Source organism: Anser anser (assembly GCF_964211835.1).
Source record: "Anser anser genome assembly, chromosome: 5".
Taxonomy (NCBI): Eukaryota; Metazoa; Chordata; class Aves; order Anseriformes; family Anatidae; genus Anser; species Anser anser.
The window spans coordinates 31,656,097-31,681,326 of NC_139725.1; the positions used below are offsets into that span (position 1 = coordinate 31,656,097).

The following is a 25,230-nucleotide window of genomic DNA, read 5'->3' on the forward strand; positions in this document are numbered from 1 at the left end:
ACCTCAAAACTTAATGTATAGAGGGGGAAAATAGCAGTTTCCACAACAGAACTAGATATGCTGGTCATTGATCTGGACTTCATCGTGGAGCTGGGCTTGGGGTTTATACTGTAACTGAAGTTGTCTCATAATCACGCTGTGCAACTGCCCTTCTGCGTACTACATATTCTAAGCAATGGTATGTCATTAAAGTACTGTTTCCATTAGCATGCACTGAAATGAAGAAACCTTGTTCAAGAAACATTAATTACCGAGAATGATATATTTTTATATTACTGCTGTTGTTTTCAGACTTTTTTTTTTGTTCCTAGAATATTTAACATGTTCATATAGTCTTTTTACATTTCTAATTTAGGGCTTCCTGTCTTCTCTCTGAACACGAGCCTGCACTAAAAATCATCTAGCTAGACCATTGTGGCTCTAAATGTGGACAGGGGGAAGGCCCCAAACTGTAAGTTTAGTTTCCCATTTAATTTCTATTTCTCACTACTAGTACTTTCCCATTACTAAGAGAGAGAGAAGAATTGGATTTATTTTTTGTATGCCTTTATTAAATGGAGTTGCTAGATAGCTGCTTACAGGAGCATAGCTTGCTTGTAGGTGGATACACTTACAATCGGAAGCTCTTGGCTTACACTGGGGTCACACTTCTCAATATTCTATATATTTTCTTATGCAGGAGCATAGTATGTCATACATGCAAACTTACAAATTAGTATGTAGTCATGTAGCATAACCAATGTAAGGTGTTGGTAATAGGCATTTCATCTTAGGTCTAAACTATTAATAACAGAGACAGTTGAATGCCCATGATATTTTTGTTGAAGTTAAAGTTCTATTCAGTATTCAGTTAAGGGATAGTATTGCACAATTCTAATGTGCGATACTTTTGCCACCTCATTTTCCTGTAGATCTTCCCAGAATGTGGTTGAATAATAAAATACAGCAGTTTTAAACATGCACAATTCACCATGGTCTCTCCATAGACGTTACTCTTTTACATTTGTAGTGATTATGCAGATCATAGCATTTCCTGTATGTGTTAGTCACTCGGTGAGGTTATGTGTATACAAAAATGAGGTGTGGATTACTTGTCAAATTCCAGGGATAGCAAGGTAAGTTTCAAGGTTGGAAATGTCTGTTTCTTCCACGAGTGAGTCACAGCTCTACTGCTGCCTTTGTGGAAAAGATGCCATGTAGCTTAAACAAACAAAATAAACTAGTGTTTGTATTTTGAGGTACAAAGTACATTTTTTTTCATAACGCTTTTAGTGTGGGATCATACTGAAACAGCCTCCCTCGTTTATGACTTGACTGGGTGCTTGGGGGGGGATTCTCCCTTGAAACCCCCGTTTACTTGCATCCCGTGATCACAACGGCCAAGCTTGCACTGGGCAACCAAGCTGCGCTGTAGCCTCCTCGAAGAGGAATTAATGCACGGACGCACCCTGCGCGCCGTGAGGTAAACAAGCCCAGCCGGAGGGGCAGGACCGCCAGCCATAGCTGCTGCCGCCCGCGGCCCGGCGGGCTAGGCCCGAACTCCCCTCAGCGTCCAGGCGCGGTCGCGGCGCGAGGCCGCCCCTCCACCGGCGGCTCCCCCCGCTGCGGGCGGGCCGCGGCGCTGCGGCCCTGGGGCGGCGGACGTGAGGTGGCGGCGAAAGGCGGCGCCTGGGCCGGAAGCGAGCGGGGCCGGGCTGCGGGGCGGCGAGGAGCCGGTGGCGGGGCCCGCGGGGGAGCGGCGCCCTCCAGGTGCGGCCGGCGGCGGGGACGGGGTCGGGGCAGCGGCGTGAGGCGGGAGGGGAGCGGGGCGGCTGCCGGGGCTCGCGCACGTCGGGGGCCGTTGGGCCGGGGCCGGCTCGGGAGGCCCCTCACGGCCGCCTGTTGCGTGCCGGGAGGCGAGAAGGGGGGCGGCGGCCCCCGAGCGGTTGGCGGCGGGTGCTGCCCCTGCGCCGGCTTGAGGGGCCGGGGGGCTGCCGGCCGCTGGGGGTGATGAGCACTGGGAAACCGCGGCGCTGGGAAGGGGAAGGGAAGCGAGAAGGAACTTCTTTAGGCAGGCTGGTTTTAAATCACAGCTTCGTTAGAGAATTAAATGTTTTCGAGAGTCTCTTCTGAGGTAAAGGTGGTTAAAAACTCGATTTGCTCCTGCTTACGCGCAGCTTGTTTGTAGGTTTTGTTCGTTCGTCGTTAAATTTCAAACTTGGGGGCATTAATTCATTAAAAAAAAAAAAAAATGTTTGAAGATGTCCTGAATGCAATTTCTGAGTTCTTGAGTTTTAAGAAGGGATCATTTTAGCATACTATAGTTTTTGACATCTCTAAGACACTGCTATTGAAGCTGCAGTGTTCCTGTCGTGTCAGTTACCTCAGGCACTCCTCACTTTCTCTCAGCCCCTCAGTTCCTGGTTTCGTTGGATGGGTTTGTGGTGGTTTTCTTTACCGGCCTTTAAGCAGGATCCTGTGGTGGCATTTCTTGTTGTTGTTTTCTTTTTCGATTTTTTTTTGCCCAGTTTATTTAGGATTTTGATATGATGCTGTGGGGAAGTCTCATTTTGCTAATCCACATTTGGATAAAAAATACTTGAACTTTTTTCTCTATAGCTGCCCTGTCACTGAGGGTTTTCACAGATGGCAGACTTAAAGCAGCATCGTGTATGTTCTGTAGTCCAACTAAAGAATTAGAGCAAAAACTTTAAAATAAGAGCAACATAATACCTATTTATTTTCTTTTAGTCTTACATTTCATTATGTTTTAAACTAGACGCTCTGTTTTTAATTAGAAGCACAGAAGAGAGCCGTTCTCCTAGCGAATGCTATGTTGCCTTTCCAGACCGGTAGGATGCTCCCACTAGACCTGTTAAATTGGTGTTGCCTCCTAATGGCCCTTCAGCGTAAGCTGCATCCCTGCAGAAGTTAGTAAGCACTGCAAACTAATCTTGTAAGAGACTTACTTATTTGTCAGTGAAGAAACAGCTTCTGCATCTTTGTATGTATGAAACTGAGCTTACCTCCTGTTTTAAGTAAGATGCTGTCTCGTGGCTTGTTGCTGTCAAAAGTGAGAGGCCTTGCTTTGTGCAGTGTCTGCATGTCCTTCATTAATATGTTTTTTTAGATCCCTCCAAACACTGGTTGAATGTACAACAGCACAAGAAGATTGTGTTCTTTTCCTGGGTTTGCTTTCTTCCATTTTATTGAGTTAAACGTACTGCAGAGAGGACTGATGAGTGCTGGAGTTGGCACAAGGTAGGAGCAGGAGCATCTTGGCGTGGAAGTGGGGACTGGCACTTCCCTCTTAGCAGCAGTGGCTGTTAATTCAGCTCGCTGCGTTTTGTGCAACCAAGCCAGTGATTTATGCAGGTCTACTCATTGTTTCTTTAAACTACTTTTTTTTTCTGAAACCCACGCTTACATCACTCTTCTTCCTTTTTCTCCTATAATTGTTTATTCTCCTTTGTTACAGAGCAGCTGCTTAGTTCTGGTTTATTCACGTTTGCTTAGGAAAATATTAGTAAGCAACTTTTTTGTGTAAGGACACTTGAAGCTATTAAAGCATAAGGAATTTTAGGTACATTTAGCTCATACTTAAAACCTACTGCTAGGGGAATGCATATTAGTTCTTGGGGCTCAGCTGAAATACTGTTTTGTATAGCTCTAGGTCCCTTTTTGGGTATTACAGCGGTAAGCATATGTCATGTCCAGATTTTAAACAATGAAGTGTAACTTTATCATCCTTGCTTGAAGATTGCGCTTGTTCATCCAAAAATAAACGACTTGGAGGAATTGGACTCTAAGATAAAGACATACAAAGTGTGCTCTGAGCAAGTGCACAGTACTTCTCATTTATTGCACAAGACGGAATGGAGAACTGTTTGAATCTTTGGTTTGTTGCTGACTGACTTCCGTGGTTGATGAACTATTTTGATAACACCCAGACACTCTTATTTTTGTGCTGGAAAATCCCTGTTATGACCTCTCAGTAAACACGTGATACAGTTTGGTATCCTTGTGAAGAGAGAAAATGGTTATCTTTGGTTATCTATCTGTGTGAACTCTAAGAATTTGGGTAGGGAGGGGGTAGTGAATTTGCTCATAAAAGAAAAAAGACTATTCACACATATTTTTCCTTCCAGCATCTCAAGAGGAAAGATCCATTTTGTGTAGAAACAAGTGATTTCCAGAGGACAGCCTCAATGACAGAACTGTCTGCACATTTACCCCAGTTTCAGCATGGGCAGCTGACAGAAAACTTCCCTGATAACCACCTCAGCAACACCGTATGTAATAAACAATTTTCTTACCCGATAGCAGTTAAATTGGGATGAATAACCAGCGTGGATGAAAATACACTTCAGAACTATAGAAATCTGTTCGGGAGTAGATTTCTCCATCTGACTGTTGTGATAAGCAGTGCTGAAAGAAATACTCTGTAAATTATCTAAATTCCTAAACTCATTTTTATATATGGGTAGACTTCTCCCTGTTTAAAGGGATGCTGGAGTGACTAGGCCCTCTAGAAAAAAATAAAAAAAATAAAAAAAATGAGGGGGGATATTCCCATAACAAACTTTGATTTCCAGGTGATTTTTTGAACTCCAGCCATGGTCTGCTTGATTCAGGGGGTTCAGTCATGGAGTTAATTTTAGTCTAGGTAGAGCTTGGGTTTTGTCATTGTTGTTACCAGCGTACTACTCCTGTGCAGAAGGAGCAGCACTGTCTTGTCCTAATTTTGAATAATTGTCGGGGTGTTCACAGAGTTCTTGAGGTTTGCGGTGGGGGGAAAAAACCCAAACCCTAAATCATTCCTTAGAAAGAGGTAATTGTGTAATTATTGCTAATACTATGCTTATTTTAGCGCTTGTGTTTTGATAAAACCAAGTTTAGTTGGTCTACTTGGGTGTGGTGCTCAGGCTCTTGGATTTGTCATGCCCAGTTCTTTGTTCCTGTAATAACTGTTGAGTATCAGGTTTCCTTATGACATAGAAATGCTCCTGGGAGATTGAGCCACTAGTAGCTGTGTTTATAGCAGTGATTGAAGACAATGTTTTGATCTCTGTTCTAATTCCACTATGCAATCCAACAGGTTAAATAGAATTTTGAAAAATTCTTGTATTTATCTCAGGTCAACGTTCTGCTAAAAAGCAAAAATACAGAACATTTGAAAATTATCTTTGGAATTTAGAAGTTAGACTGATTTAAGACCTTACTGATTATAGAAACTGTTGCTAAAAATAAAAAAAAAAAAAGTGGAAACTTTCCTGCTGCGTACTTTATGCTTTTACTTCAGAGGGAATGAAAAAAGTTTCATCTTGGACAGGTGGGAGCTTAACCTTTATTGAACGCTTCTGCCGGATTAAAAAGGCAGAGCTCTATGATTAGCTCTGGGCTCACTGTCCTTGCAGAAAGCTTACCGGTGCTACTTCCCAGCAATGGGGGACAGACTGTTTTATTTACTTCTCACTGACAGACTGTTCTACTGCTTTTTCTTTCAAGTGTAATTCTAGGGGTAGCTTCAATACTTAGGTGTAGTGATTCTTCTCCCCTACGTATGTCCGCTGTTTTTGAACAGAGGTATGAAGATTCTTTCCTGCATAGGTAATACCTAGCTTCTGTCAGCTAGCATTCAGCATGAGAAATCACTAATCACTAGCGTGGTTTGCAGTCTCTTCTGGTTACATAGCAAGAGTTCAGCCCAGTCTTCAGTGCCCTGTCACTGTATAACAACCTTTAAACATAAATGGTGTATGTGAGAACTGACAAAGAAGCCTATGCCCACTGTCAGGGTCCGCTAATAATACATCAATTTGTATTCAATAGGTAAAAATATTTTATCAAATGTGCTGGGTTTTTTTATCTGTTGATTCAGGGGCTTTGCTCTGGGTTTGCTATTAACTATTTTCCTGATAGGAAAGAAACCTATCAGTTGCTTTTGATGTTGCTTATTCACCTGAAAGCGCGTAGTTCATAACTTACGTTTGCTTACGGTGTTACAACAGGTGTTACTGACTTTTTAGCTTCAGAATTTTCACTTTTAACTATGTCTGAGGAAAGTGAAGAGTCTGTTCCTTTGCTTCCACTTCAGCAAGAGTCCATGGCCTCTGCTCTCTTTAATACTGATCAGGTAGGATATGAGTGTACTTTGTTCTTTTAAGCAGAGGGGCACATGCATGTCACGTTTAGCTACACTTTAGTTCACTAGACTGAACAGTACAACTTTTTTCTATTTTTAAGTGAGAGATTAATTCTTACAATATCTTACAGTATTTCTTGATGCTGTTCTGATTTTCATGCACTGTGCTTTAATATGTAAAGACATTTTGTGATTGTGTCTTTGTTCCTAACTAGTGCAGGAAACAGAGTGGCACGCACTGGTCTAATTTCTTCAGTTTTTCTTTGTGTTAAATTTTGCAGTTTGTCTGTAGTGATGTGCTTAGTTAATCAGGCTTTTTCTTTGGGTGTTTTTTATGTTTTCATTGCAAAATTGTAGATTTTGATTTTAGTTTTTGTATTTCTGTGCCTGAGAGGGGTAAGTGCTCCCTCACGTAGAACTGCTTTTACCACAGAGAAAGAGCAAAATGTTCCACAAGTGTGCAGAAACCTACGTACTAGGTCTGCTTTACTTGTGAACTGTTGTAAGATTCTCATAATGTCTTGTGTAATGTTACTTATGGTCATCTTAGGCAGTTTAGATAGATAGATAAGCTTATTGTTGTCTTGTAGGCTGAGAGGAAATGGAGCGCTTTCACTAAGAAAGTGAAAAATGTTACATTTGAGCTATAATCTGTACAGAAAAAAGTCCAGATGCATGCAGCCTTTACAGAATAATTAAAGTTTCAGAACACTGCATTCTCCAATATTCCTGTTTCTATCTGGCTTTCAATAATTGTATGTGAGGACTTTATACAAAATACACCAAGTAATTTATAATGAATCTTTCATTTAGTAAGAAATAATCTTGAATCTGAAATCTTTCTTAGGGCATGTATTAAGTTTATCATACTAAATTCAATTTAAGGCTAAAATTGAATTCTAAAAATCTGGTTGCCTGCTATTCTTATTTGCTTAAGACAACTTTAGATGTTTTTTCTTCCCCCTATACTCAGTTTCCTCTTTGAAAAAATAAAAAAGCAAATTTTCTTAGAGGACAGTTCTTGAAACCCTACTGAGCCTGATTCTGAGGATACCACAAAGAAAGAAGTAAATAGGTAAAGCGTTTGGTATGTATTGCTAGTGTGTAAAGTTCTGTGAAAGTAGCTTTTTCATGAGTTAGGGAAGCTGTAAAGCATCAACCAGGATTTTAGCAGTGTCAGTGTTTGCAGTTCGAAGTCCAGGGACTTGTACTCCTTAATCACTTAAGTGCTTTTGAAACTATGAGTTTCTGACTGTGTGTTTAATGTCTTATCTTTTCTGAGGGTGGGGCTGAGACAGTTCTGTATAAAGAATCTCCGAAATGACTATGAATTTATCAAAAAACTTCAGTGAGTTAATTGGACACAGGCTAGCAGTTTATGTTTGAAAATGCTATTAAGAACAGGTAATGGGACTTTAACGTAGCATGTTTAAGGAAAAAAAACAACCCTGTGTAACAGTTCTCCAGTAGAAATACATTCGGTTATTTTTAATGTCTTTTCCAATGTCTAAAGCAATTTTACTAAGTGGTATTTTAAGGCGTTACAGTTTATTGTACTTGCCAATATTAAGCTGTTCTAGTGCACTTACTCAAGCTGAACTGTTTGTAAATGAAGTAATTCTGAAGTCGTAAGATTCATTTTGTAATGAATTAAGTGTTTGTATTACATCTCATAGAATCATAGAATATCCCGAGTTGGAAGGGACCCATAAGGATCATCAAGTCAAACTTCTGGCACCGCACAGGTCTACCCAAAATTTTAGACCATGTGACTAAGTGCACAGTCCAATCACTTCTTAAATTCAGACAGGCTTGGTGCAGTGACTGCTTCACTGGGGAGCCTGTTCCAGTGTGCAACCACCCTCTCGGTGAAGAACCTCTTCCTGATGTCCAGGATGTCTCATTTATGTTGACCCCCTTGGGTGGAGTGAAGGGGAACAGTACAGCATTGACTTGGACATGATAGTAGAGTGGGGAAAAAAAGACTAATCTGTATAAACTTTTTGCATTTTGTGGCTTGTTTAGAGTGACTGAGAAACATAAAATAATTCTGTTGCTATGTGGTCCAGAACAGGTGAAACGTAGCTTATTCTGCTGCTATGTTCTCTATATGTGCACACAACACAAAATGTTAAATGCCCCCTGTTATAGAATGCAGTCTTGATCATTTACTCATAGACAGTATTTTAGCTCATAATTTTGTAAAAGCTGAGTTCCTAGATTGTTTTTGCTTGTGATTAATCTTAATTCCTTTGAGGGAGATATGGAAAATCTACCTCTATCCTTGTGTTTGAATTATAGCCTTGATGTTTCACTTAGTATCAGGAAGGCCAGGAGGCTCTTTTATATTTGTTGACAGGGGTGGTGGAATTTCTTCAATATCAGCAAAAGGACGTGGCTGTAGCATCCTTGAGAGAGGAGAAAAGGAATCTGCATGCTTAACTCATCACAGTAGAACTTTAAGGTCAAGTCTCAGTGTAACGAGTGAGAATTATCTGAGTTTGATCACTGTTTCTATGTCATTCTTCTTGCTAAAAATGTGTGAACAATACTTGGTGAAACTCAATATATATTCTAGTTAGCGTACTGTAGTGGGAGTAACATGGTAAGGAAAATAGAAATATTCCTTGGATTTTCAGGGAATTAGGCTAATAAATGTCTCTGGCATTATTTCTGGAAGGAGACACAGTTAATTGTCAAGCTGAGTAATCTACTGTCATGCACCCCTGTATCAACTGTAGTTTGGACAAAGAGAATAAGCTGCCTTTTTTTACTTACCTTTTTCTTCTGTTTATAGAAAAGATGGCATAGCAATGTTGGTTGCATCTAACAGCCTGCTGCTGTTTTTAATATAAATGCTTCTAACATAACCCTGTGCTCCTACTCTTTTGACAACTATGTGAAACAATTAATGACTCCTGTTCAGGTCCTCGGTGTGAAAAATGTTTTTGACAGTAAATATTACCTTACACGTGCCCCCCCTCAAGACCATCTTAATACACAAGAATATGATTATGGATAGTTCCTGATGAAAGTGTTTTATATATTGCAGAATGATAACAGTGAAAGACGGCGTCATGATAACAGTGAGCGCAGAAGAAATGACAATCCTGGGTCTGAAACCAATGGACAGCCACAGAACAACATTCAGCAGGTGGTGGAAGATGAAGAAGAAGATGAGGAGCTGACACTGAAATATGGGGCAAAACATGTGATTATGTTGTTTGTACCTGTCACACTTTGCATGGTGGTCGTTGTTGCAACCATCAAGTCTGTCAGCTTTTATACACGCAAGGATGGACAGCTGTATGTATCAAATTTTTCCCCTGTCTTTTCAATGGACCCACTTAGATCATTTTCTTTAATCTCCATTTCTTCAGGATTTTAATTGAAACAGTGAACTTCCTCGTCTCCCTTTTCCCCTTCACCAGCTCAAAGATAGCTTTATTTTATTACTTCTGGAAACCAAAGTCTTTGTCATGGTACTATTCACATTCATTTTATGTCTGACAGCCAGTCTGGATGACATCTTACTTGTTACTACTTGATTCAAATCCTGATCCTCGTTTTAACACTTTGTGCTCTCTGGTATTCATAAAATAAATTCAATCAAAATATTTTTGGCAAGATACTAATATTGCCAAAAAATAACAAAATCAATGAAAGCTGGTTTAGGAGAAAGGAGACAAAGAAAGAACACTGAGCCTGTCAGAACCTGAAGCAAATCAGTCTAAATGTACCCCCATAAAAACATTTAGACAAAATGGTTCAAAGTGTGTTTGGCTTTGAAATGTTTGTGTAATGTAGGAATGTCATAAAACGGTAATGAAAAGGAACTTTGTGTTTTGATGAAACAAAGTTGTTGATCAAAAATGATTTTTCTTGGGATTTGATTTATGGTAAGTATTTTCTTTTTTTCCTGTCGTGTAATGAAGTGCTTTTTTCTCCCCAGCTTGTTTTATTGCTGTGAGAAAGTTGAGCTCATGCACTGTTTTTGTTGGAATCACTGGGGGACACTTCATTGTAAATCCACTAGATGGTGTGCTTATAAAGGTCTAGCTGCAGTAATAGTCTAATGAGTCATAGCATGTGAGCAAGTTCATCAAACAACCTAGATTTCTTTGTTGTTTGTTTTACAAAGTGGAAAATAGCTGTAATCTAAGAATATAGGAAATGCAGGTCTTCTAAGGAAGAATAATAATTTTTTATTAAAGTTTGTCTGATAGGATACTGTGCTGCCTTTCAGGTTTTGGCTAAGTAGAAAATAGCTGTCACTTTTATATCTCTGAATTGAAAGATTACTGCAATTTCATTTCATGTTGGCCTTGCATATCACAAACGTTTGTGGACTCTACAGTGGCATTTCAGTTGACTCTTTGTTGTTTTAGCATCTACACTCCCTTCACAGAAGAGACAGAGACGATTGGACAACGGGCCCTGAATTCAATTCTCAATGCTGCTATCATGATCAGCGTCATCATTGTCATGACCATACTCCTGGTTGTGCTTTACAAATACAGGTGCTACAAGGTGAGTGTAATTGACTCGAGTAATTGTGCTAGTTTTATTTATTAGTACTGATTATCAAGGATGGAACAAAATGAAGGATTATCAAGGATGAGTGAGCAAAAGTTGCAGGATCAGTGATTTTAAGTGTTTCAAATTTGTAGCTTCTATTTCTTTCACAAAACAGGGAGACAGTAACCCCATGCTAACACTGCTGGCTGTTTTATCAGCTAGAATTAGGGTGGCATTGCTTCTTATTCCTTTGAAATGTGCTATGTACTGAAGTCTTCCTGTGGTCAACAATACAAAACACAGGCATAGTCCTACAACTGGAAAGCTGTTCAAGGCTTCAGGGGCTCTTCAAGGGCTCTGCTCTCCCCCACCCTACCTGCAAGTATAGAAGTCTCCCAAGACTGATGTGTGCATGGCTGTACATGCTAGGTGATATCCTTATGGCAAACACAAGAGACTCAAAGGCTCTTTTGTGAAAGACTTCAATCCTATAATGATGTAATCTAGGCAAGTCCAGGCTTGGAATAAATAATTGCAATGTCACCTACCTGGGAGCTATTCATGAGAATTTGTGGTTGTCTTTTGGTCTTAATGACCAATTTGATAAAGCTTGACATAACAGAATTTCCCCGTGTACAGTGAATCTGTTTAATAGTAATAAAGCAGGCTGTGGGATCCATGCACTGGCACAAACCTTTACTCCAATTTTACACACTGTAACTGTGTTCTGAAAATTGTGTGGAATGAGAGCAGTGGTTTTATTAGCACAGAAATGAACCGTATTTTCCATCTGTGTTAATGCTGTATATTTCTGCCATGTTACAATGCCATTGTTTTCAAAGTGCCCTAAAAATACACAAAAAGTAGTTTGCATTCTATAGAACCTCTGGTGAAAGACCACAAAGCGCTTAAAATCCATAAGTGTATAGGCTGTGCTAAATTTGAACGTAGCAACAACCAAAGAGAGAGGGATCTGAGTATCAATTCTCCCGCTTTAATCAAAAGGGAAAGTAGCATTTAAAGCACTTTTAAGTAGATACTAACTTTAAAATATGAAACCTTAAATAAAGTCTGTGTTGATATCTATTTTTGCAGGTGATCCATGGTTGGCTTATCATTTCTTCTCTTTTGCTGCTCTTCTTTTTTTCATTCATCTACCTGGGGTAAGAGAACTAAGCATTAATGTTATTTTTCATGTATGATGTTATTTGTTTGTGTTTGTTTTAGAACTAGCCCTTGAATCTTAACAAGGATGATACTGAGTAAGCTATTGCTCTTGAAGTAGAATTTTTAGTTTTATATAGTTTCATAGAGAGGTTTATGGGTTAGTAGTGCATCTGATAGTGTACTGCCCATGGCATACTCATCCCAGAAATAAGGCATCTTCCACAGAGTAGCATATACTGTTAGCACAACTTCTGATATAATTTTTCATAACCATATGACTGAAGAGCAGCTGTTTACATCGTAGCTTTGGAGGTGGGCTTTATATGCAAAGGCTGTTTGTATGGGAGTAGGAAAGAATCAACTGAAAAGAATCCTCTCTGTCACCAGAATATACCTCCACTACATGTTTTAGAGTTCTTTTTCAAATTCTGAAACATGCCATTAGCCAGACTTAAAGAAAAGTTGTACATATTACTCGGAGTTCTCTAAAACAAGCAAGCTGACCAGGGCTTGTAACAAGAGTTATGCGGCGAAATTATTGTAGCGCATGTATTTTTGTAGCACTTGGTAACAGATACACTTCTCTTTGAGGAATCTTTTTTAATTTGGTCTCCAGGGATAGGAAATGGGGTTCTTTCAGTCACTAATTTTTACCAGAAGTGGCCTATGGTGCTTTTTTTGGTTAGTGTTTTCTTCTAACCTTAAGACTTTCCTCTAACTTCAGTAACCAGGCAATGTGTGCTGCTCAAAGGCAGTGTAGACTGGGTGGAGGCAAGTTGCTAGGCTCACTTCCTTTGGGTTTGTGTTGGCGCTGGCACTCTTCAGTGAGCATGTGTGAGCAGAGGGACTGAGGGCTTTTCTGGCCCTCTGCTTTCCTTCATCTGTCTCTGCCACCTCACAACGCTTCTGGTTTCCTATTGCAGAGGACCAGTGAGGGGGGAGTTTGTAGACCAATTATAGGTGATGGCAATAAGGGCCATCATGCTAACACTGTACATCTCAAAGGCTAGCTAACGGCTAGGTAAGAAAAATTTCCTGGAGGAAAGTATCATGCAAATTATGCAAGGTTCTTGGTGGCTTGATGAGGTGGTAGTAGCAGAATTTGCAAACAGCCATTGCAACCACTTCTCCCTTGGGTCAGAGAAAATCACCTGTGTCTTGGTGACAACATATTTCTCTGTTTTGGTTTATTACTTACTGAAGGTCTTAACTGGTTTATAATATTGGTGTGACAGAGTGGCATGGTTTATCTTAAAAGCAAGGGTTTTGCTTCATTGTTTGTGTCAAAGAATAGAATAGAATGATGATGTATATTATACTTAGGAATTAGCGAAGTGTTTCCATTCCATGGGATACAGGTAAGTAAGGAAAGATCTGTTTGTATGGCTTTAAAGATTCTTTATAACCTCACAAATTTTTATTCTGACTTTTAGAAATAATAAGCATGATAAAAATGACTGTTTACACAGTAATGTCCTCTCCTGTCAATTTCTGATTAGATTGACAATGCAAATAAAAATTTGCACAAGGATGAAATAGTTGGTATGAAGTAAACATCAGTAAAACTGTCTCCTTTGTGAACAGTTTTTTTTTTAATTAAATACTAATTGGAGATAAACTTTACATTTGGGCCACTACATTGAGCAGTAAGATGTAAAAAAAAAAATAAATCTGAAGGTTGCATCTGTGACTTGTTTCCATTGTTTTAAGCAAATGCAGTCCATAGTCATTTTCTTTTTCCTTTTTTTTTTCCCTTAGCGAGGTTTTTAAGACGTATAATGTTGCCATGGACTACATTACGGTAGCACTCATGATCTGGAACTTCGGTGTTGTGGGAATGATTTGTATTCACTGGAAGGGCCCACTCCGGCTCCAGCAGGCATATCTCATTATGATAAGCGCTCTCATGGCGTTGGTGTTCATTAAGTATCTTCCTGAATGGACTGCGTGGCTTATCCTGGCTGTCATTTCAGTGTATGGTAAGGTCTGGGGCAAGTTCTAGTAACAGAAATTATGGCAGGAATTTCTTCTGTTTCCTGATTACTCGTTTTCCATTGGTCTGACTAGACCTTAAAAAAAGAAGGGGGGGGGGGGGGGGGAGGTCATACAAAGTAGTGGATAAGGTGATTACAGATTCAGAAATAGGATAATTACCTAAACTAAAATAAGTGACCTGCAGCTAAGTACATTTGTGACTGTGTGATGCCATCTTCCTTTGCCGTTTCTGGACTTTCTAGATTCATTGGGGAGGAAGAAAGGTTAGAATTGAAGTAATTCAAAAAAGGAGGAGATAAGAGACCTATGTTGCCGTCTTGATCTCTTCTATGAATGTGGAGAGACTTTGTGCTTCCCATTTTCCTCAAGAACCCTTGGAAACCTACATACAGTGTATGTTCAGAACTTAGGACTTTGTTCTTTGGGTACAGTCCTGTGTAGGTCTGCCCAGCCTACAAATTACTTAAATTTGAAGACATAACACCCTCACCGTGATCCATGTCTAATAATGAGTAGGAATCAAGGCAGGATTCAAGGCAATTTTTATTCATTTTCAGAATGCTCAGTCATTTTCCATATAGAAGGTTATAATTTAGAGATCTGTTTCCTTGTTCTTAAAACAAAAATAAAATTAATCTGAATAATTGCATATTAATTTTTTTTTCAGAATAGTGACTGAAATAGAGGTATCTAGATGTAGTTTTTTCGTAGAGCTTTAGAGGGCACTGGACACTTGAAAAAAGCTGCTGGTTTTGTTTTTTGTTATACTAAATGTGCTTTCAACATCTCTCATCTATGCAAACACAGCTTTTTTTTCTGCCAAGCTTCGTATGCCAGTTTTTTTCCTTTTCACTCTCACACTCACATTTTTTCTTTGAGTGGGAATAAACCGGCAGTTGTTTCTAATCCACAGAAGTTATGTAAGCCCCACTTACCTGTTGTCTTACAATTTGTTTTAGCATTAAACTTGGGTTAAGAAAAATCTTTGGCAATAGAAATTAAGCTTGGTTATTTCCAGTGTGTAAACTGAATACTATTTTTTGTGAATTATTTTTCTTTCAACTTGCAAGTTGACATAGCGACACGGCAACATTTGCAGTTGCATAACATCTTAAGCGAGGAACTTCATATTTTATTATTTGTATATTATAATAATATGTAAAATCAGTTCTACAACTACAAATATTAATAAGTTCTTGGTTTCATACTGTTGGTGTAAGACTCCCTAAATTTCCTCCTCTGATTAGTATGCATCTGATTGAAGTAATGAAATTGTGCAAATGGCTGTTTGTTGTATGCTTTCTTAAAGTTGGTAAACTTTTTTGAAGAGAAAGCCTTTGAAAATCAAAGAATGAGCATCACAGCAGTGATATTTTTGGGTGTTCCTCATGATTACTGAAGCCAATATTGTCAAGTTATACATTCTAAGAAACTGAAATACTTAATCTTCTCCTCAATGAATTTTATCTGTAAACTTCATGGAGGGTGATGGAGTAATAAAGTTCCGTGATAAGATGGTGTTTTTTTATTTGGCCTGAAGAAGATTAATTCAGTGTTTTGTGGTCTGCAAAAGTGTGTTCTGTCTTGGAAGAAAATGCTGAGGCTTGTTGAGGTGATCCAAGCTCATGAGGACTTGCATGTAATGAAATATCAAACTAAATGTCTGTAGTGTGGCTTCTAGATTTCAGTATGCAACTGAACTACTTACTACTTGGGAGAAAGACCAACTATTTAAGAAAAGGTCGGCATACCTAGAAGACATGAACAGGACCGGATAAATTAATTTATCACCTTAAGTTTTATACGGTAGTCTTTGTCTGCCTGGTCTCCAGGCATTATAGGTGTGCAAGATGTAAGACTAAGCGGATATTCAAGTGTTGGTAACATATTGCCATGCAGCTAGGAAGGGAGAAAGAGGTGAAAAGAGAGCTGAAGAAGGGGTCTGAAGAGTAACAGTGGTCTGCAGTGACATATGTATGCTTAGACACTTGGTCTAAAAGTCAGATTGAGGGAAAAATTTAACTTTCTATAGGATGCTGACTTGTGACTGATTAGTGTCTCTCTCAGAAGTCTCTGTTCAGGGTAGCATTTTACCGTATTACTGGTCTCTGCAAGTGTTATATATAAAAAAAAACACCCTTCTTCAAAGCATGTCTACAGTGATATAAGATCTGTTTACTTTTCCTTCCAGATTTGGTTGCTGTCTTATGTCCTAAAGGTCCTCTTCGTATGCTAGTTGAAACAGCTCAAGAGAGAAATGAAACCCTCTTTCCAGCACTTATTTATTCCTGTAAGTATATTCTATTAAATACTTTAAACTTACAATCACCCACTCAGCTGAAGTGATTTTCTCATTTTTCTGTTTTAACATGTTGCTTGCCAGCTGGAATTCCCAGTCTGTTCGTTTGGGTCTCAGTTTTCCTTTTGCTGTTGACTCAAAAATGTGAAACGTCTTCTGGCTAAGATTTTCAAGATGAAAACCAGCATGTTTTGTTCTTACAAAATAGGAACAGAAAAAAAATGGTAATACACCAAAGCAAATGTCATTAGGCTGTGAATCAAGCATTTCAAAAGGAATACTTTTTCAGAAAATATTTATCGGCTTTCTGTGCTTAAATATCCTTAAATATTCAGTGTTACTGAAAGGAAAGGGAGAAATTGCCACAAAGAGATTCATTTGCAGAACTATTTTCTCCAGGGCTTGTCTTTTTTTGATACATTTTTTCTTTCAGTTGCAAAAAATAACCTACTGAAGGCATGTTGCTGTTATGACCTGTGTATCAATCAGTAGATAATTCCACTAGAATAAAATTCTAGAATTCCACAAGAATAAAACTTGTGTTCATCAAATTCTGTATATGCATGTGGTAGCTGGTACTGTCTTTGTTCCAGATATTATTGTGTTTTAAGGAGAGTAAAATTGCCTTGTGCAATTACCGAAGTTCCATGTTGCTAGTTAGAAACACATGGATAACAGTGAAATGGGTTAATCATAAATCATTATGCTACTGGTGCTGAGGAAAGGCCTGTGTCTGAAAGAATGAAGTATGTTGTGTTGCAGACTCCACAACTCTTAGGGGATAAGATTACAGTGGAGAAAGGGCAGGGTCTTTATCTTTCACTCTTGCTATGTTTTACTGATACTACTTGTAGTTGCTTGACTGTCTTTTTTGAGGGAGGAGAGCCTAATGCTGAGAAACCACAAATTGAATTAAAATATACCATTTAAGCGTGACAACATTTAATTGTCTCAAGACTGGAGAATTCTTTGTGGTGGTGGTGGGGGACACAGAACAATTAACTTTGATGCAGATGCTGCCTCTCATTTGAGGTTACCTTTGCACCAGTCTTAATAGACCTTTTCTCTTGTAGATAAAAGAACTGCTTAATGGAAAAAAAGTAAAGAAATAATTGATTCAGACTTTCAGAGTGGGCTTCATACGTAGAAGTAATTTCTCTAAAGCTACACACAGCTGCTGCCATTTTTTCCAACATCCAATAAAAATAAAACTCGTGTTCATCAAATTCTGTATGTGCATGTTGTAGCTGGTACTGGCTGTGTTCCAGATATTACTATGATTTAATGAGAGTAAAATTGCCTCATGCGAAAGATAGCTGTACAGAAAGAACAGAAAAAGAATGGATTGATGCCAACACTAGCTCAGAATTGCATGCATCTGAAGATAACATTAGCTATGCTGTTTGTTTTTAACAGCAACGATGGTATGGCTAGTGAACATGGCTGAGGAAGATCCAGAAGCCCAAAGGAAAGCTTCTAAAAACTCCACCTATGATAAACAAGGTACGTTTTTCTTTGACAAGTTTTTTTTTTTCTTAATTGTCATTTTATTGGAATACATGTTTATGAAAACATGTTTTTTTTTAAGTGTACTGGCTACTGTAGAAGAGTGAAAGAGTATAAACCTTATTAGGAAAGATGACTGAAAAAAATCCATGGAGACTGAAAAGAATTCCTCACTTACTGTGCAATTAGTGTTCTTGCATTCATTATTCGGGAACACAGGATATTGGTGATGAAATGACTCTTGGTAGACAACTATTGACTGAGCTCAATTGGTTGTCAAATTGGGTTAATGTTATATAGTGTCAACTCACATTTATATTGGTATCACATGGAAATGTATGTAGCCCTCTTAGCTATGCAGCTACTGTTTAAAAATATGGTTTTGTTTATTTACATATATATCTCAGAAGAGCAGAGTTTCTGAATTTGCCATGCTTGGAGGGGGTGTATGTATAATATGTAATTTTCAATAAAATTTTCTGTTTTACTGGAAAATTAAACTGTCAATAATTTTCTGACTAGATGAGCTAATACTAGATGGGAGTTAAATCTTTAAATTAGGTCACCACACCACTCTGTTTCATCAAGGTACTCTTGAATACCAGGGCTTGAGTGCAACATGTAGTTGCAGCAACTGCAGAGTGCATGTTGACTCCCAAGTGTTTAAAAAAAAGTATTAAAATGGTAAGTGAGAATCTCTTGTAATGGTGTGTGCCAATATTAGATGTTGCTAAATAGTACAGAATACCTCTTTTCTATCACTCTTCTATGATGTTATATGTGGAGAGAGTGTCATTTGTTAGAAGATGTATTTTTTTAAAGTAGATTTTAAATATTTTAAATGCCTTTATTATTCCAGCAAACCAGACTCAGAATGAAGATGCTGAACCAGATGATGGTGGCTTTAGTCAGGAATGGCAGCAACAAAGAGACAATAGAATAGGACCCATTGAATCAACGCCTGAATCACGAGCTGCTGTTCAGGCTTTACCCAGTAACTCTCAAACCAGTGAAGACCCTGAAGAACGTGAGTATGGAGTACTCTTTGAAAGACTCAATAAGTCTGAAGCTAGTTAGTCTTAGTCATTCTGACTGCACAGATACGCTATGCTGTGAGCTAAGAGCAAGCTGAAGAGTACTCTTGATCAATACTGACATGCTTTGCAGAAATAGGTTTTGGTTCTGTTGCAAGAGTAATATTGGCCAAATTGATCTCACATTTGATACATAGATTCAAAACTTTAACTGCACAAACTGCCAAGCTGTTTTCAGACCATTATGCAGTCAGTTGCATTAGCTTCTGTCTCTTTCATGCAATGTTCTGCCATCTATCGGCCCTTTTGGATCTGGGGCTGTGTAAATGCAGTCATAATGTTTTTTGCTTCAAGAGTAAATGACTACAGTCCACTCTGGACAAAGCAGTGTTTAAAGACCTGTTTGGGGACTGAAATGAATTCAGAATACCAGAGGCTTGAGTATTTTTCTCCAGCACCTTGCTGAAGTTCAGTATCTTTGGAGCACATGTGACATCAATACTCAGATACTGGTTTTAACAGACTTATGATTTCCAGTTTGAGTTTAAGCAGGCATTAGATTTGAAGAGCTCTAAATAAATGACGATCTGCCTGTCTAATGAACTGTTCTCCTTATGTGATGCTGCCATATTTAGCAGGTGCTCCTGCTTCCTCTGATTCCTAGGTGTTTCTTTGTTTAAAAATATAGGCATCTACTTTAAGAAAACTTCAATTTTTGAATTTACCTCAAAAATTCCAAATTTGTTTCAGCAATTAAACAGAATTGTATTTCTTAACAGCTTTTAGTGAATGCACTGTCACAAAATGGATATTGGAGGCCTGCTGAAAGAGAGTAGGGTTGCATTTGTTTGTTTATTAAATGATCAACCAGACATAACCCTCTGCTTTGATGCTGAGTTCCTTGCAGAACTCTAAAGAGTGAGTTTGGGGCTGGACTGTAATCAGGTGACAAAGCAAAAGATAGGCTAAATGAAAACAGCTGGTGACCTGATGTTTGCCCTCTCTAGCTTAATATCTTGGACTAAAAGCTCAGAAACTGAAGTGGTGTTCAGGAAATTATCATTCTTTTGTTTACAGAAATAATTGAATATTGTGCTTTCAGAGTTGTTGCTATGGTGCCAATTACTATTTAAAAAATAACACATTAGCTCATGAGTTTTAGTAAGACTCATATCTTAGACTAAATGTGTCCGTTTTGGCTCTAATTTGCTCTGTAATTTTATGCAAGTGCTTTTTAGAACTACCTTAGTAAGACTTCTGTAGGAGAATTGGTAAGGAGGTGGAGTATTTTGCTGGATATAGATTTCTAACTGACAAACAAATCATAATCTGCAAGTGACTCATTTGTTTTCCCCCTCTAATGACCAGCTTGAAGGAATTATATTTCCATGTTCTGCCGAAGGACTATGACACAACAATCAGAAGTGGGAAAGAGAACCCTACGAAATGTAATAAAAAGTTCTGAGTTTGTATATACTGCATTTGTATTTACAGTAGACTAGGAATACAGAAAAAATCTTATTACAGGATAAATTAAGTGGTTTAATGTTCCTCAGCCACCTTGTTTCATAAGAGTGTTTCTTTATCACTTGATTCAGGAGTGGTATTATTTTTGAGATTATTATTTTTTTTTATTAGTAAGTTTGGGTACTTAATGTAAATCTGTCTTATTCTGTGACAGTTACTGATACTTGACAATATTAGACTGTGTGATGCTTAATTCTGCCATACATTCACTTTTGCAGGAGGAGTAAAACTTGGTTTAGGAGACTTCATTTTCTACAGTGTCCTGGTTGGCAAAGCCTCAGCAACAGCAAGTGGGGACTGGAATACAACTTTAGCGTGTTTTGTAGCCATATTAATTGTAAGTATAATGTGACAAGATGATAGCGATCATTTCTTATGTTCATCAGGGACAGAATCATAGTCATAACTGCTGGGATTGTTTTTGTTTGTTTTTTAATTTGGAATTTGATTTATTTGATGGTCTGACTAAAAACTGATGAGAGTTTCAGCTGTGATTCGCATTGGCTGTGCATCCATCACACCTTTTAGTTTAGGAAGGCATTAAAATTCCTTGTATTTCTGTGGAATTAGTGCTTATATATTATAATCTTTTGCATGTCGGAGTTCCATAATTTCTCCTATCTTTTTTTTTTTTCCCCTCAGGGTCTGTGCCTTACACTTCTGCTTCTTGCCATCTTTAAGAAGGCCTTACCAGCTCTTCCAATCTCCATAACTTTTGGGCTAGTTTTTTACTTTGCTACAGATAACTTGGTGCAGCCCTTTATGGACCAGCTAGCGTTCCATCAGTTTTATATCTAGCACACTTGATGCTCACATTCTATGGATATTTGTATTTGTAGCAAATGTGGGAGGAGGAAATACTTTTTCCCTCAGTTTTCAAGTGAAACTGAAGCTTAATACTCAAGATTCCAAGCCTGAATCATTACAGCTTCCTCCATCTTTTTTTTCTGAGACAACTGCTGCACTGGCACCATATGAATTTTCCTGTTTGAAAGTGGTTTCTTCCTGATGGCTGACCTAAATTGTGTGCTGTTATATCAGAGGTAATCTGATATACATATCTCTGGTAAGGACCACCTGTGTGAAAATTGCTAACGCTTCCACCAGCAATGTGATCTCTTAGCACAGGTTGATTATTTCGAAGCGTTAAGGGTGCTCAGGATTTCCTTCATGGTGACAGAGGAAGCTGACAAATCAAATGGAACTTGTCCCTGTAAGCCATTTGAAGAGAGAGAACCCAATCCAAACTTCTTCAACAGTGATTCTTTTGACAGCTGAATACGACTCTGCTTTGTGTAAGGAAAAAGGACTTTGTAGCAATTCAACAAAGGGAGAAAGTACTGTCACTCTTACAGAGTGCTCTACCACTTCATAGCCTCTGTGCCTGAGTGTGCTTGGTTTAGTCAGTTTAAAAGCTTTTTTTTCCACACTGGAACTAGAGCCTCTTCTGACTTTTAATACTTGGTATTCTCAAGCATGGAGTGCACCTTCTGTGCACCTACTCCAGTTTATGTAGCTACTTAGACTTGGACTGAATTACATGGCATAAGGGATCATGAAGTCCCAATTCGGACCTAAGATTCTAAAAGGTTGGTAAACTACACTAAAAGGCAGTTTTAGGACTTACTGTTTGTGCTCTTGCAAATGGTTTTGTTAGAACACCACTTCAAACCCTGCATTTGAGAACAGCCACTAACAGCATAGACTGCAGTATTACTATATATTCATTTTGTTGAAGTTTTCATAAATAAGTAGACATTCACAACAGTCCCAGATGGATTTTAGCCTGCCAGATCTACAGGCCGAAGTACTATCAGTAGCACTTGTAATGTTTCACTGAAATTTTTCTCTTCAAAAATTTGCTTTTCAGTTCTGTTGACCTGAAGTGTTGGTCTTTCAACCATCTAAGACCTAAGCAGGGATTTTTTTTTTTTTTGGTGTGGCTACTGAAGTTAGGTGAGATATTACTTGTTACAAAGGAAAAAGATCTGTGGCCCTCTTCAATTTAATTACCTCTCCTGTGAGGAGCAGAAGACTGGAGAAATGACAGACAACTCAAAATCACTGAAAAGAAGAAACAAGATCTTGAACTTCTTTCTTACAAGATAAAGAATTGATTCTAACCTTCAAACTGCTAAACTCTTATTTTGTTCTTCATTTGAAAGAACTTATTTATGCGTATTTGCTTGGAAATGAGATTTGTATGAGATTACATTGTTTTTGCTGTAGGCTCTTAACTCTGTACAAGTCTTTTCTGAGGGAAGCGTAGGGAGTGGATACTCTTGATGGGCATTCCGTTTTACTTGCATCTTGATACTGGAGTCCTTGCCGAGTAGGACAACTGTCAAAATCCCAACACAAACTCTTTTTGCCCTTTCTTCTGTGCCTATAGATTCAAAGGACGGAGACACCACAGATGCTCACCAACCATTGCCCATGTAAGGGAAGAAAGACTGTGATGTATAAATTTGTTTCAAAACCGAGAAAGGTTTGCTTTCTTTGATTGTCTTTGACAAAAACATCTGTCTCATTCAGTATGAGTTGCTAACTGTAATGTTAGCACTTACGTTTGCATAAAATATATTGTTGTCTCCTCTAAAGTACTTTTATTCATCTCATTTGTGTGCTTATTCATCATGGATAGCATTAATAAAGTAACCATATCAAAATCCCTTACACTGATTTTTCAAAGCAAACTTGCTTGTGTTTTCTAACATAAATCACTATTCCATGTTTTGCTGAAATGAAGCCTGACTTAAAACAGGCTTTTTTTCCACTTACTGAGACTCCAAGGTTTTTTATACTATTGTAATTTGTTCTTTTCCCGAGCATTTTATCTAAGAAAATTTCCCTTGTATGTTTTATTGGGGATCCTAACTAATTTTATTGTATAGAATAGGCTTGCTAAGAGTCAACACCACTAGTATCTGTTTGCATATCTGAGACAAGTCTCAGTTAAGAGTTGTTGAAACGCAGCAGTTGTCTTCACTGTTTGTTTTTATGGCTTAAATATGTACCATTGGAGTGTTGACTCCAGTAAGAGTTGCTTTAGAATCCATAGAAATATGCAAAGGCCTTCCCACATACTTGAATGGGAGTTAGATGTACAACCCAAGGAAGAGCTCAGACTCTTCAAACGCTAAATTACAGTCTTCCTCTCCCTAGAACTGTTTCTCCTATCCTGAAGTTTTAATTTCTGAGCTAGTGTGACATTACAGTGCTGGAGATTAGAAAATGTGTTTTTACAGAAACTGTTGTTCAAGTTTATGTATTTGAATTTCAAATTAAAAAGGGAAATCTGCTATTCAAGCCAAGGCCAATGTATGTTACAGTACACTGCTTATTAGCAAGTCTTATGTACACCTTCAAAAACAGCAACATCAAAAAACGGTTGACATTTTCGTCCTCTTACACTGAGTCCTGGTACCTTGTGTTCCAAACGAGATCTTGCAACTAAAGATCATCTCAAGTACTTGGGTCCAAAAGGTGCACTTAAGAAAAGTGATTGTTTGCATTTGGATTGTTTCTACGTAAGTGTGAAGGTTGTATAACTTCTCTCTCCTTTGTCTTAAAACACCTATCTAATTTGAGGTTGTGAACCATTTCAACTTGGTTAGCTTGGTTTAAATGAAAGAGTTCTGATATATGTAGTCTGCATTTTTTGAGAGGGTTTTTCTCTATTATTAAATTAGTATGTTGATGACAGCACATTAGGCTGCAGCTCTCAGTGAACTATTGCGTAGCCCCATTAGCTAGATTCATCTCTTTTGTGCCCCAGGTAGACTAACTGGTAACTGTTGTGTGACTTCTTTCAGTAGTCATACTTTGAAACTGGGTATCTTGATAGTTTTCTCTCCCCTTTCAGCTTAAATTAATGATTAGTCTCCTTTAGCTACGCTTCTGCAAATAAAAAAACCATAGTACTGAGTTACAGATTTGACCAAAAAAACCAACCGCTTTCATTTCTCCTTTTTTAGTGTTGAGGATTTAATACAGCAAAAAAACCCACAAGAGATCCCCAGAAACTGTTCCTGGTAGCAGAGGTGTATGACACTGTCATATCTATGTATGGCTATTAAGGTGGCACTCAAATTCAAGTGTGATCAATGTGAGGTGAGTCTTGAAGGTACGCACTTGTATATTGCAACACATTCAGAATAGTTCTGACTAGGCAGATAATTTTTACTTTGAACCAAATATTCAAGGGCTGTGCTCCACTAAAAACGGCTGATCTCCTCAAGGTACAAAGCAGACTCTGGCTTTTTCAGGCATAGGAGACTGGTGCTTCTTGGATATATAGATACATACCTGTACTTATAGTGATAAATATTGTATGCACTCTGGACCTTTAGATAACAACTGTTCTGCCATTATTGCAGTGAAGAATTAAATATGCTGGAGTTTATTTTGGGTGGGCGGTACTGTATGAAGAAACTTCTCAAAATGCTTTATTAAAAAAAAGTATTACTTTTGGCAGTGATGCTATTGGAAATGAGTATAAAAGACTGTGGAACATGTCTGCACTGTGATTGCATCTCAGTGGTAACGTAGTCATTGGGAGTGCTGAAACATGAGCTAGAATGGAATTCTTTTACACTCAAAGCATTTGCAGTTTTCATTTTTACAAACACTGGTTTGTACATAATCTGAATTGAATGTGAATGTTTTTTAAACACTTTTCCGGTTCTTGATAAGATACATTTTTGATAGATTATTGCAAAATTTCCTGTATTTGTCTAATTATTAAAATAAAAATTGCATGGATCTTGACTTACCTGGATTTTACTATATTATTTTAAAGCCATTATTTAATGCTATTAGAGGCCTAAATGCTGTAACCATTTAAGAAGTAAGATTTCTGTCTTAATACAGTTAGGTAGCTTCTTTATCTCCCAGTAGAATATCTTTTTAAAACTGATTTCTATAGAAGTACTTCCTCATAAATGCTAATTTTCAAGTTAAAAGAGTTGGTCAAAACCTGTTGCAAAAGCAGCTGTAAGTTATAATTAAGGCATGAAAAAGCTGTATGAGATTATATTCAAACACTACCTTGCACAATG

At 38.2% G+C, this 25,230-nt stretch overlaps 2 protein-coding genes across 7 annotated transcripts in view; both read left to right on the forward strand.

The window, feature by feature from the left end:
- Nucleotides 1-499: 499 nt before the first annotated feature.
- On the forward strand, nt 500-24,940 carry PSEN1 (presenilin 1). 5 transcript variants are annotated; one of them, XM_083839347.1, is made up of 11 exons: nt 500-1,749; nt 4,128-4,271; nt 9,177-9,430; nt 10,513-10,654; nt 11,738-11,805; nt 13,568-13,788; nt 15,996-16,094; nt 17,520-17,606; nt 18,469-18,636; nt 20,389-20,507; nt 20,813-24,940. In XM_083839347.1, the coding sequence occupies exons 2-11, from the start codon at nt 4,188-4,190 to the stop codon at nt 20,966-20,968; spliced, it is 1,398 nt and encodes a 465-aa protein (XP_083695473.1). In that variant the 5' UTR covers nt 500-1,749; nt 4,128-4,187; the 3' UTR covers nt 20,969-24,940. The 5 variants fall into 5 exon arrangements, with proteins under 5 accessions (XP_083695473.1, XP_083695472.1, XP_083695474.1 ...); XM_083839346.1 differs by lacking the exon at nt 500-1,749 and adding an exon at nt 1,851-2,113; XM_083839348.1 differs by lacking the exon at nt 500-1,749 and adding an exon at nt 2,140-3,240.
- The window catches only part of PAPLN (papilin, proteoglycan like sulfated glycoprotein), a 78,898-nt gene continuing 77,816 nt past the window's right edge, over nt 24,149-25,230 (forward strand). For both annotated transcript variants that reach the window (XM_083839267.1, XM_083839254.1), the window contains exon 1: nt 24,149-24,283. The gene's annotated coding sequence lies outside the window, so the exon portion shown is untranslated. The remainder of the gene's footprint in view (nt 24,284-25,230) is intronic.

Bases quoted from the DNA above. Each gene is read 5' to 3' on its own strand.
- PSEN1 (XM_083839346.1), top strand. From the start codon at position 2,090: ATGTTTTCGAGAGTCTCTTCTGAG. The intron at 16,095-17,519 runs GTAAGTATATTC...TGTTTTTAACAG, and splicing joins TCCAGCACTTATTTATTCCT to CAACGATGGTATGGCTAGTG. The intron at 20,508-20,812 runs GTAAGTATAATG...TTTTCCCCTCAG, and splicing joins GTTTTGTAGCCATATTAATT to GGTCTGTGCCTTACACTTCT.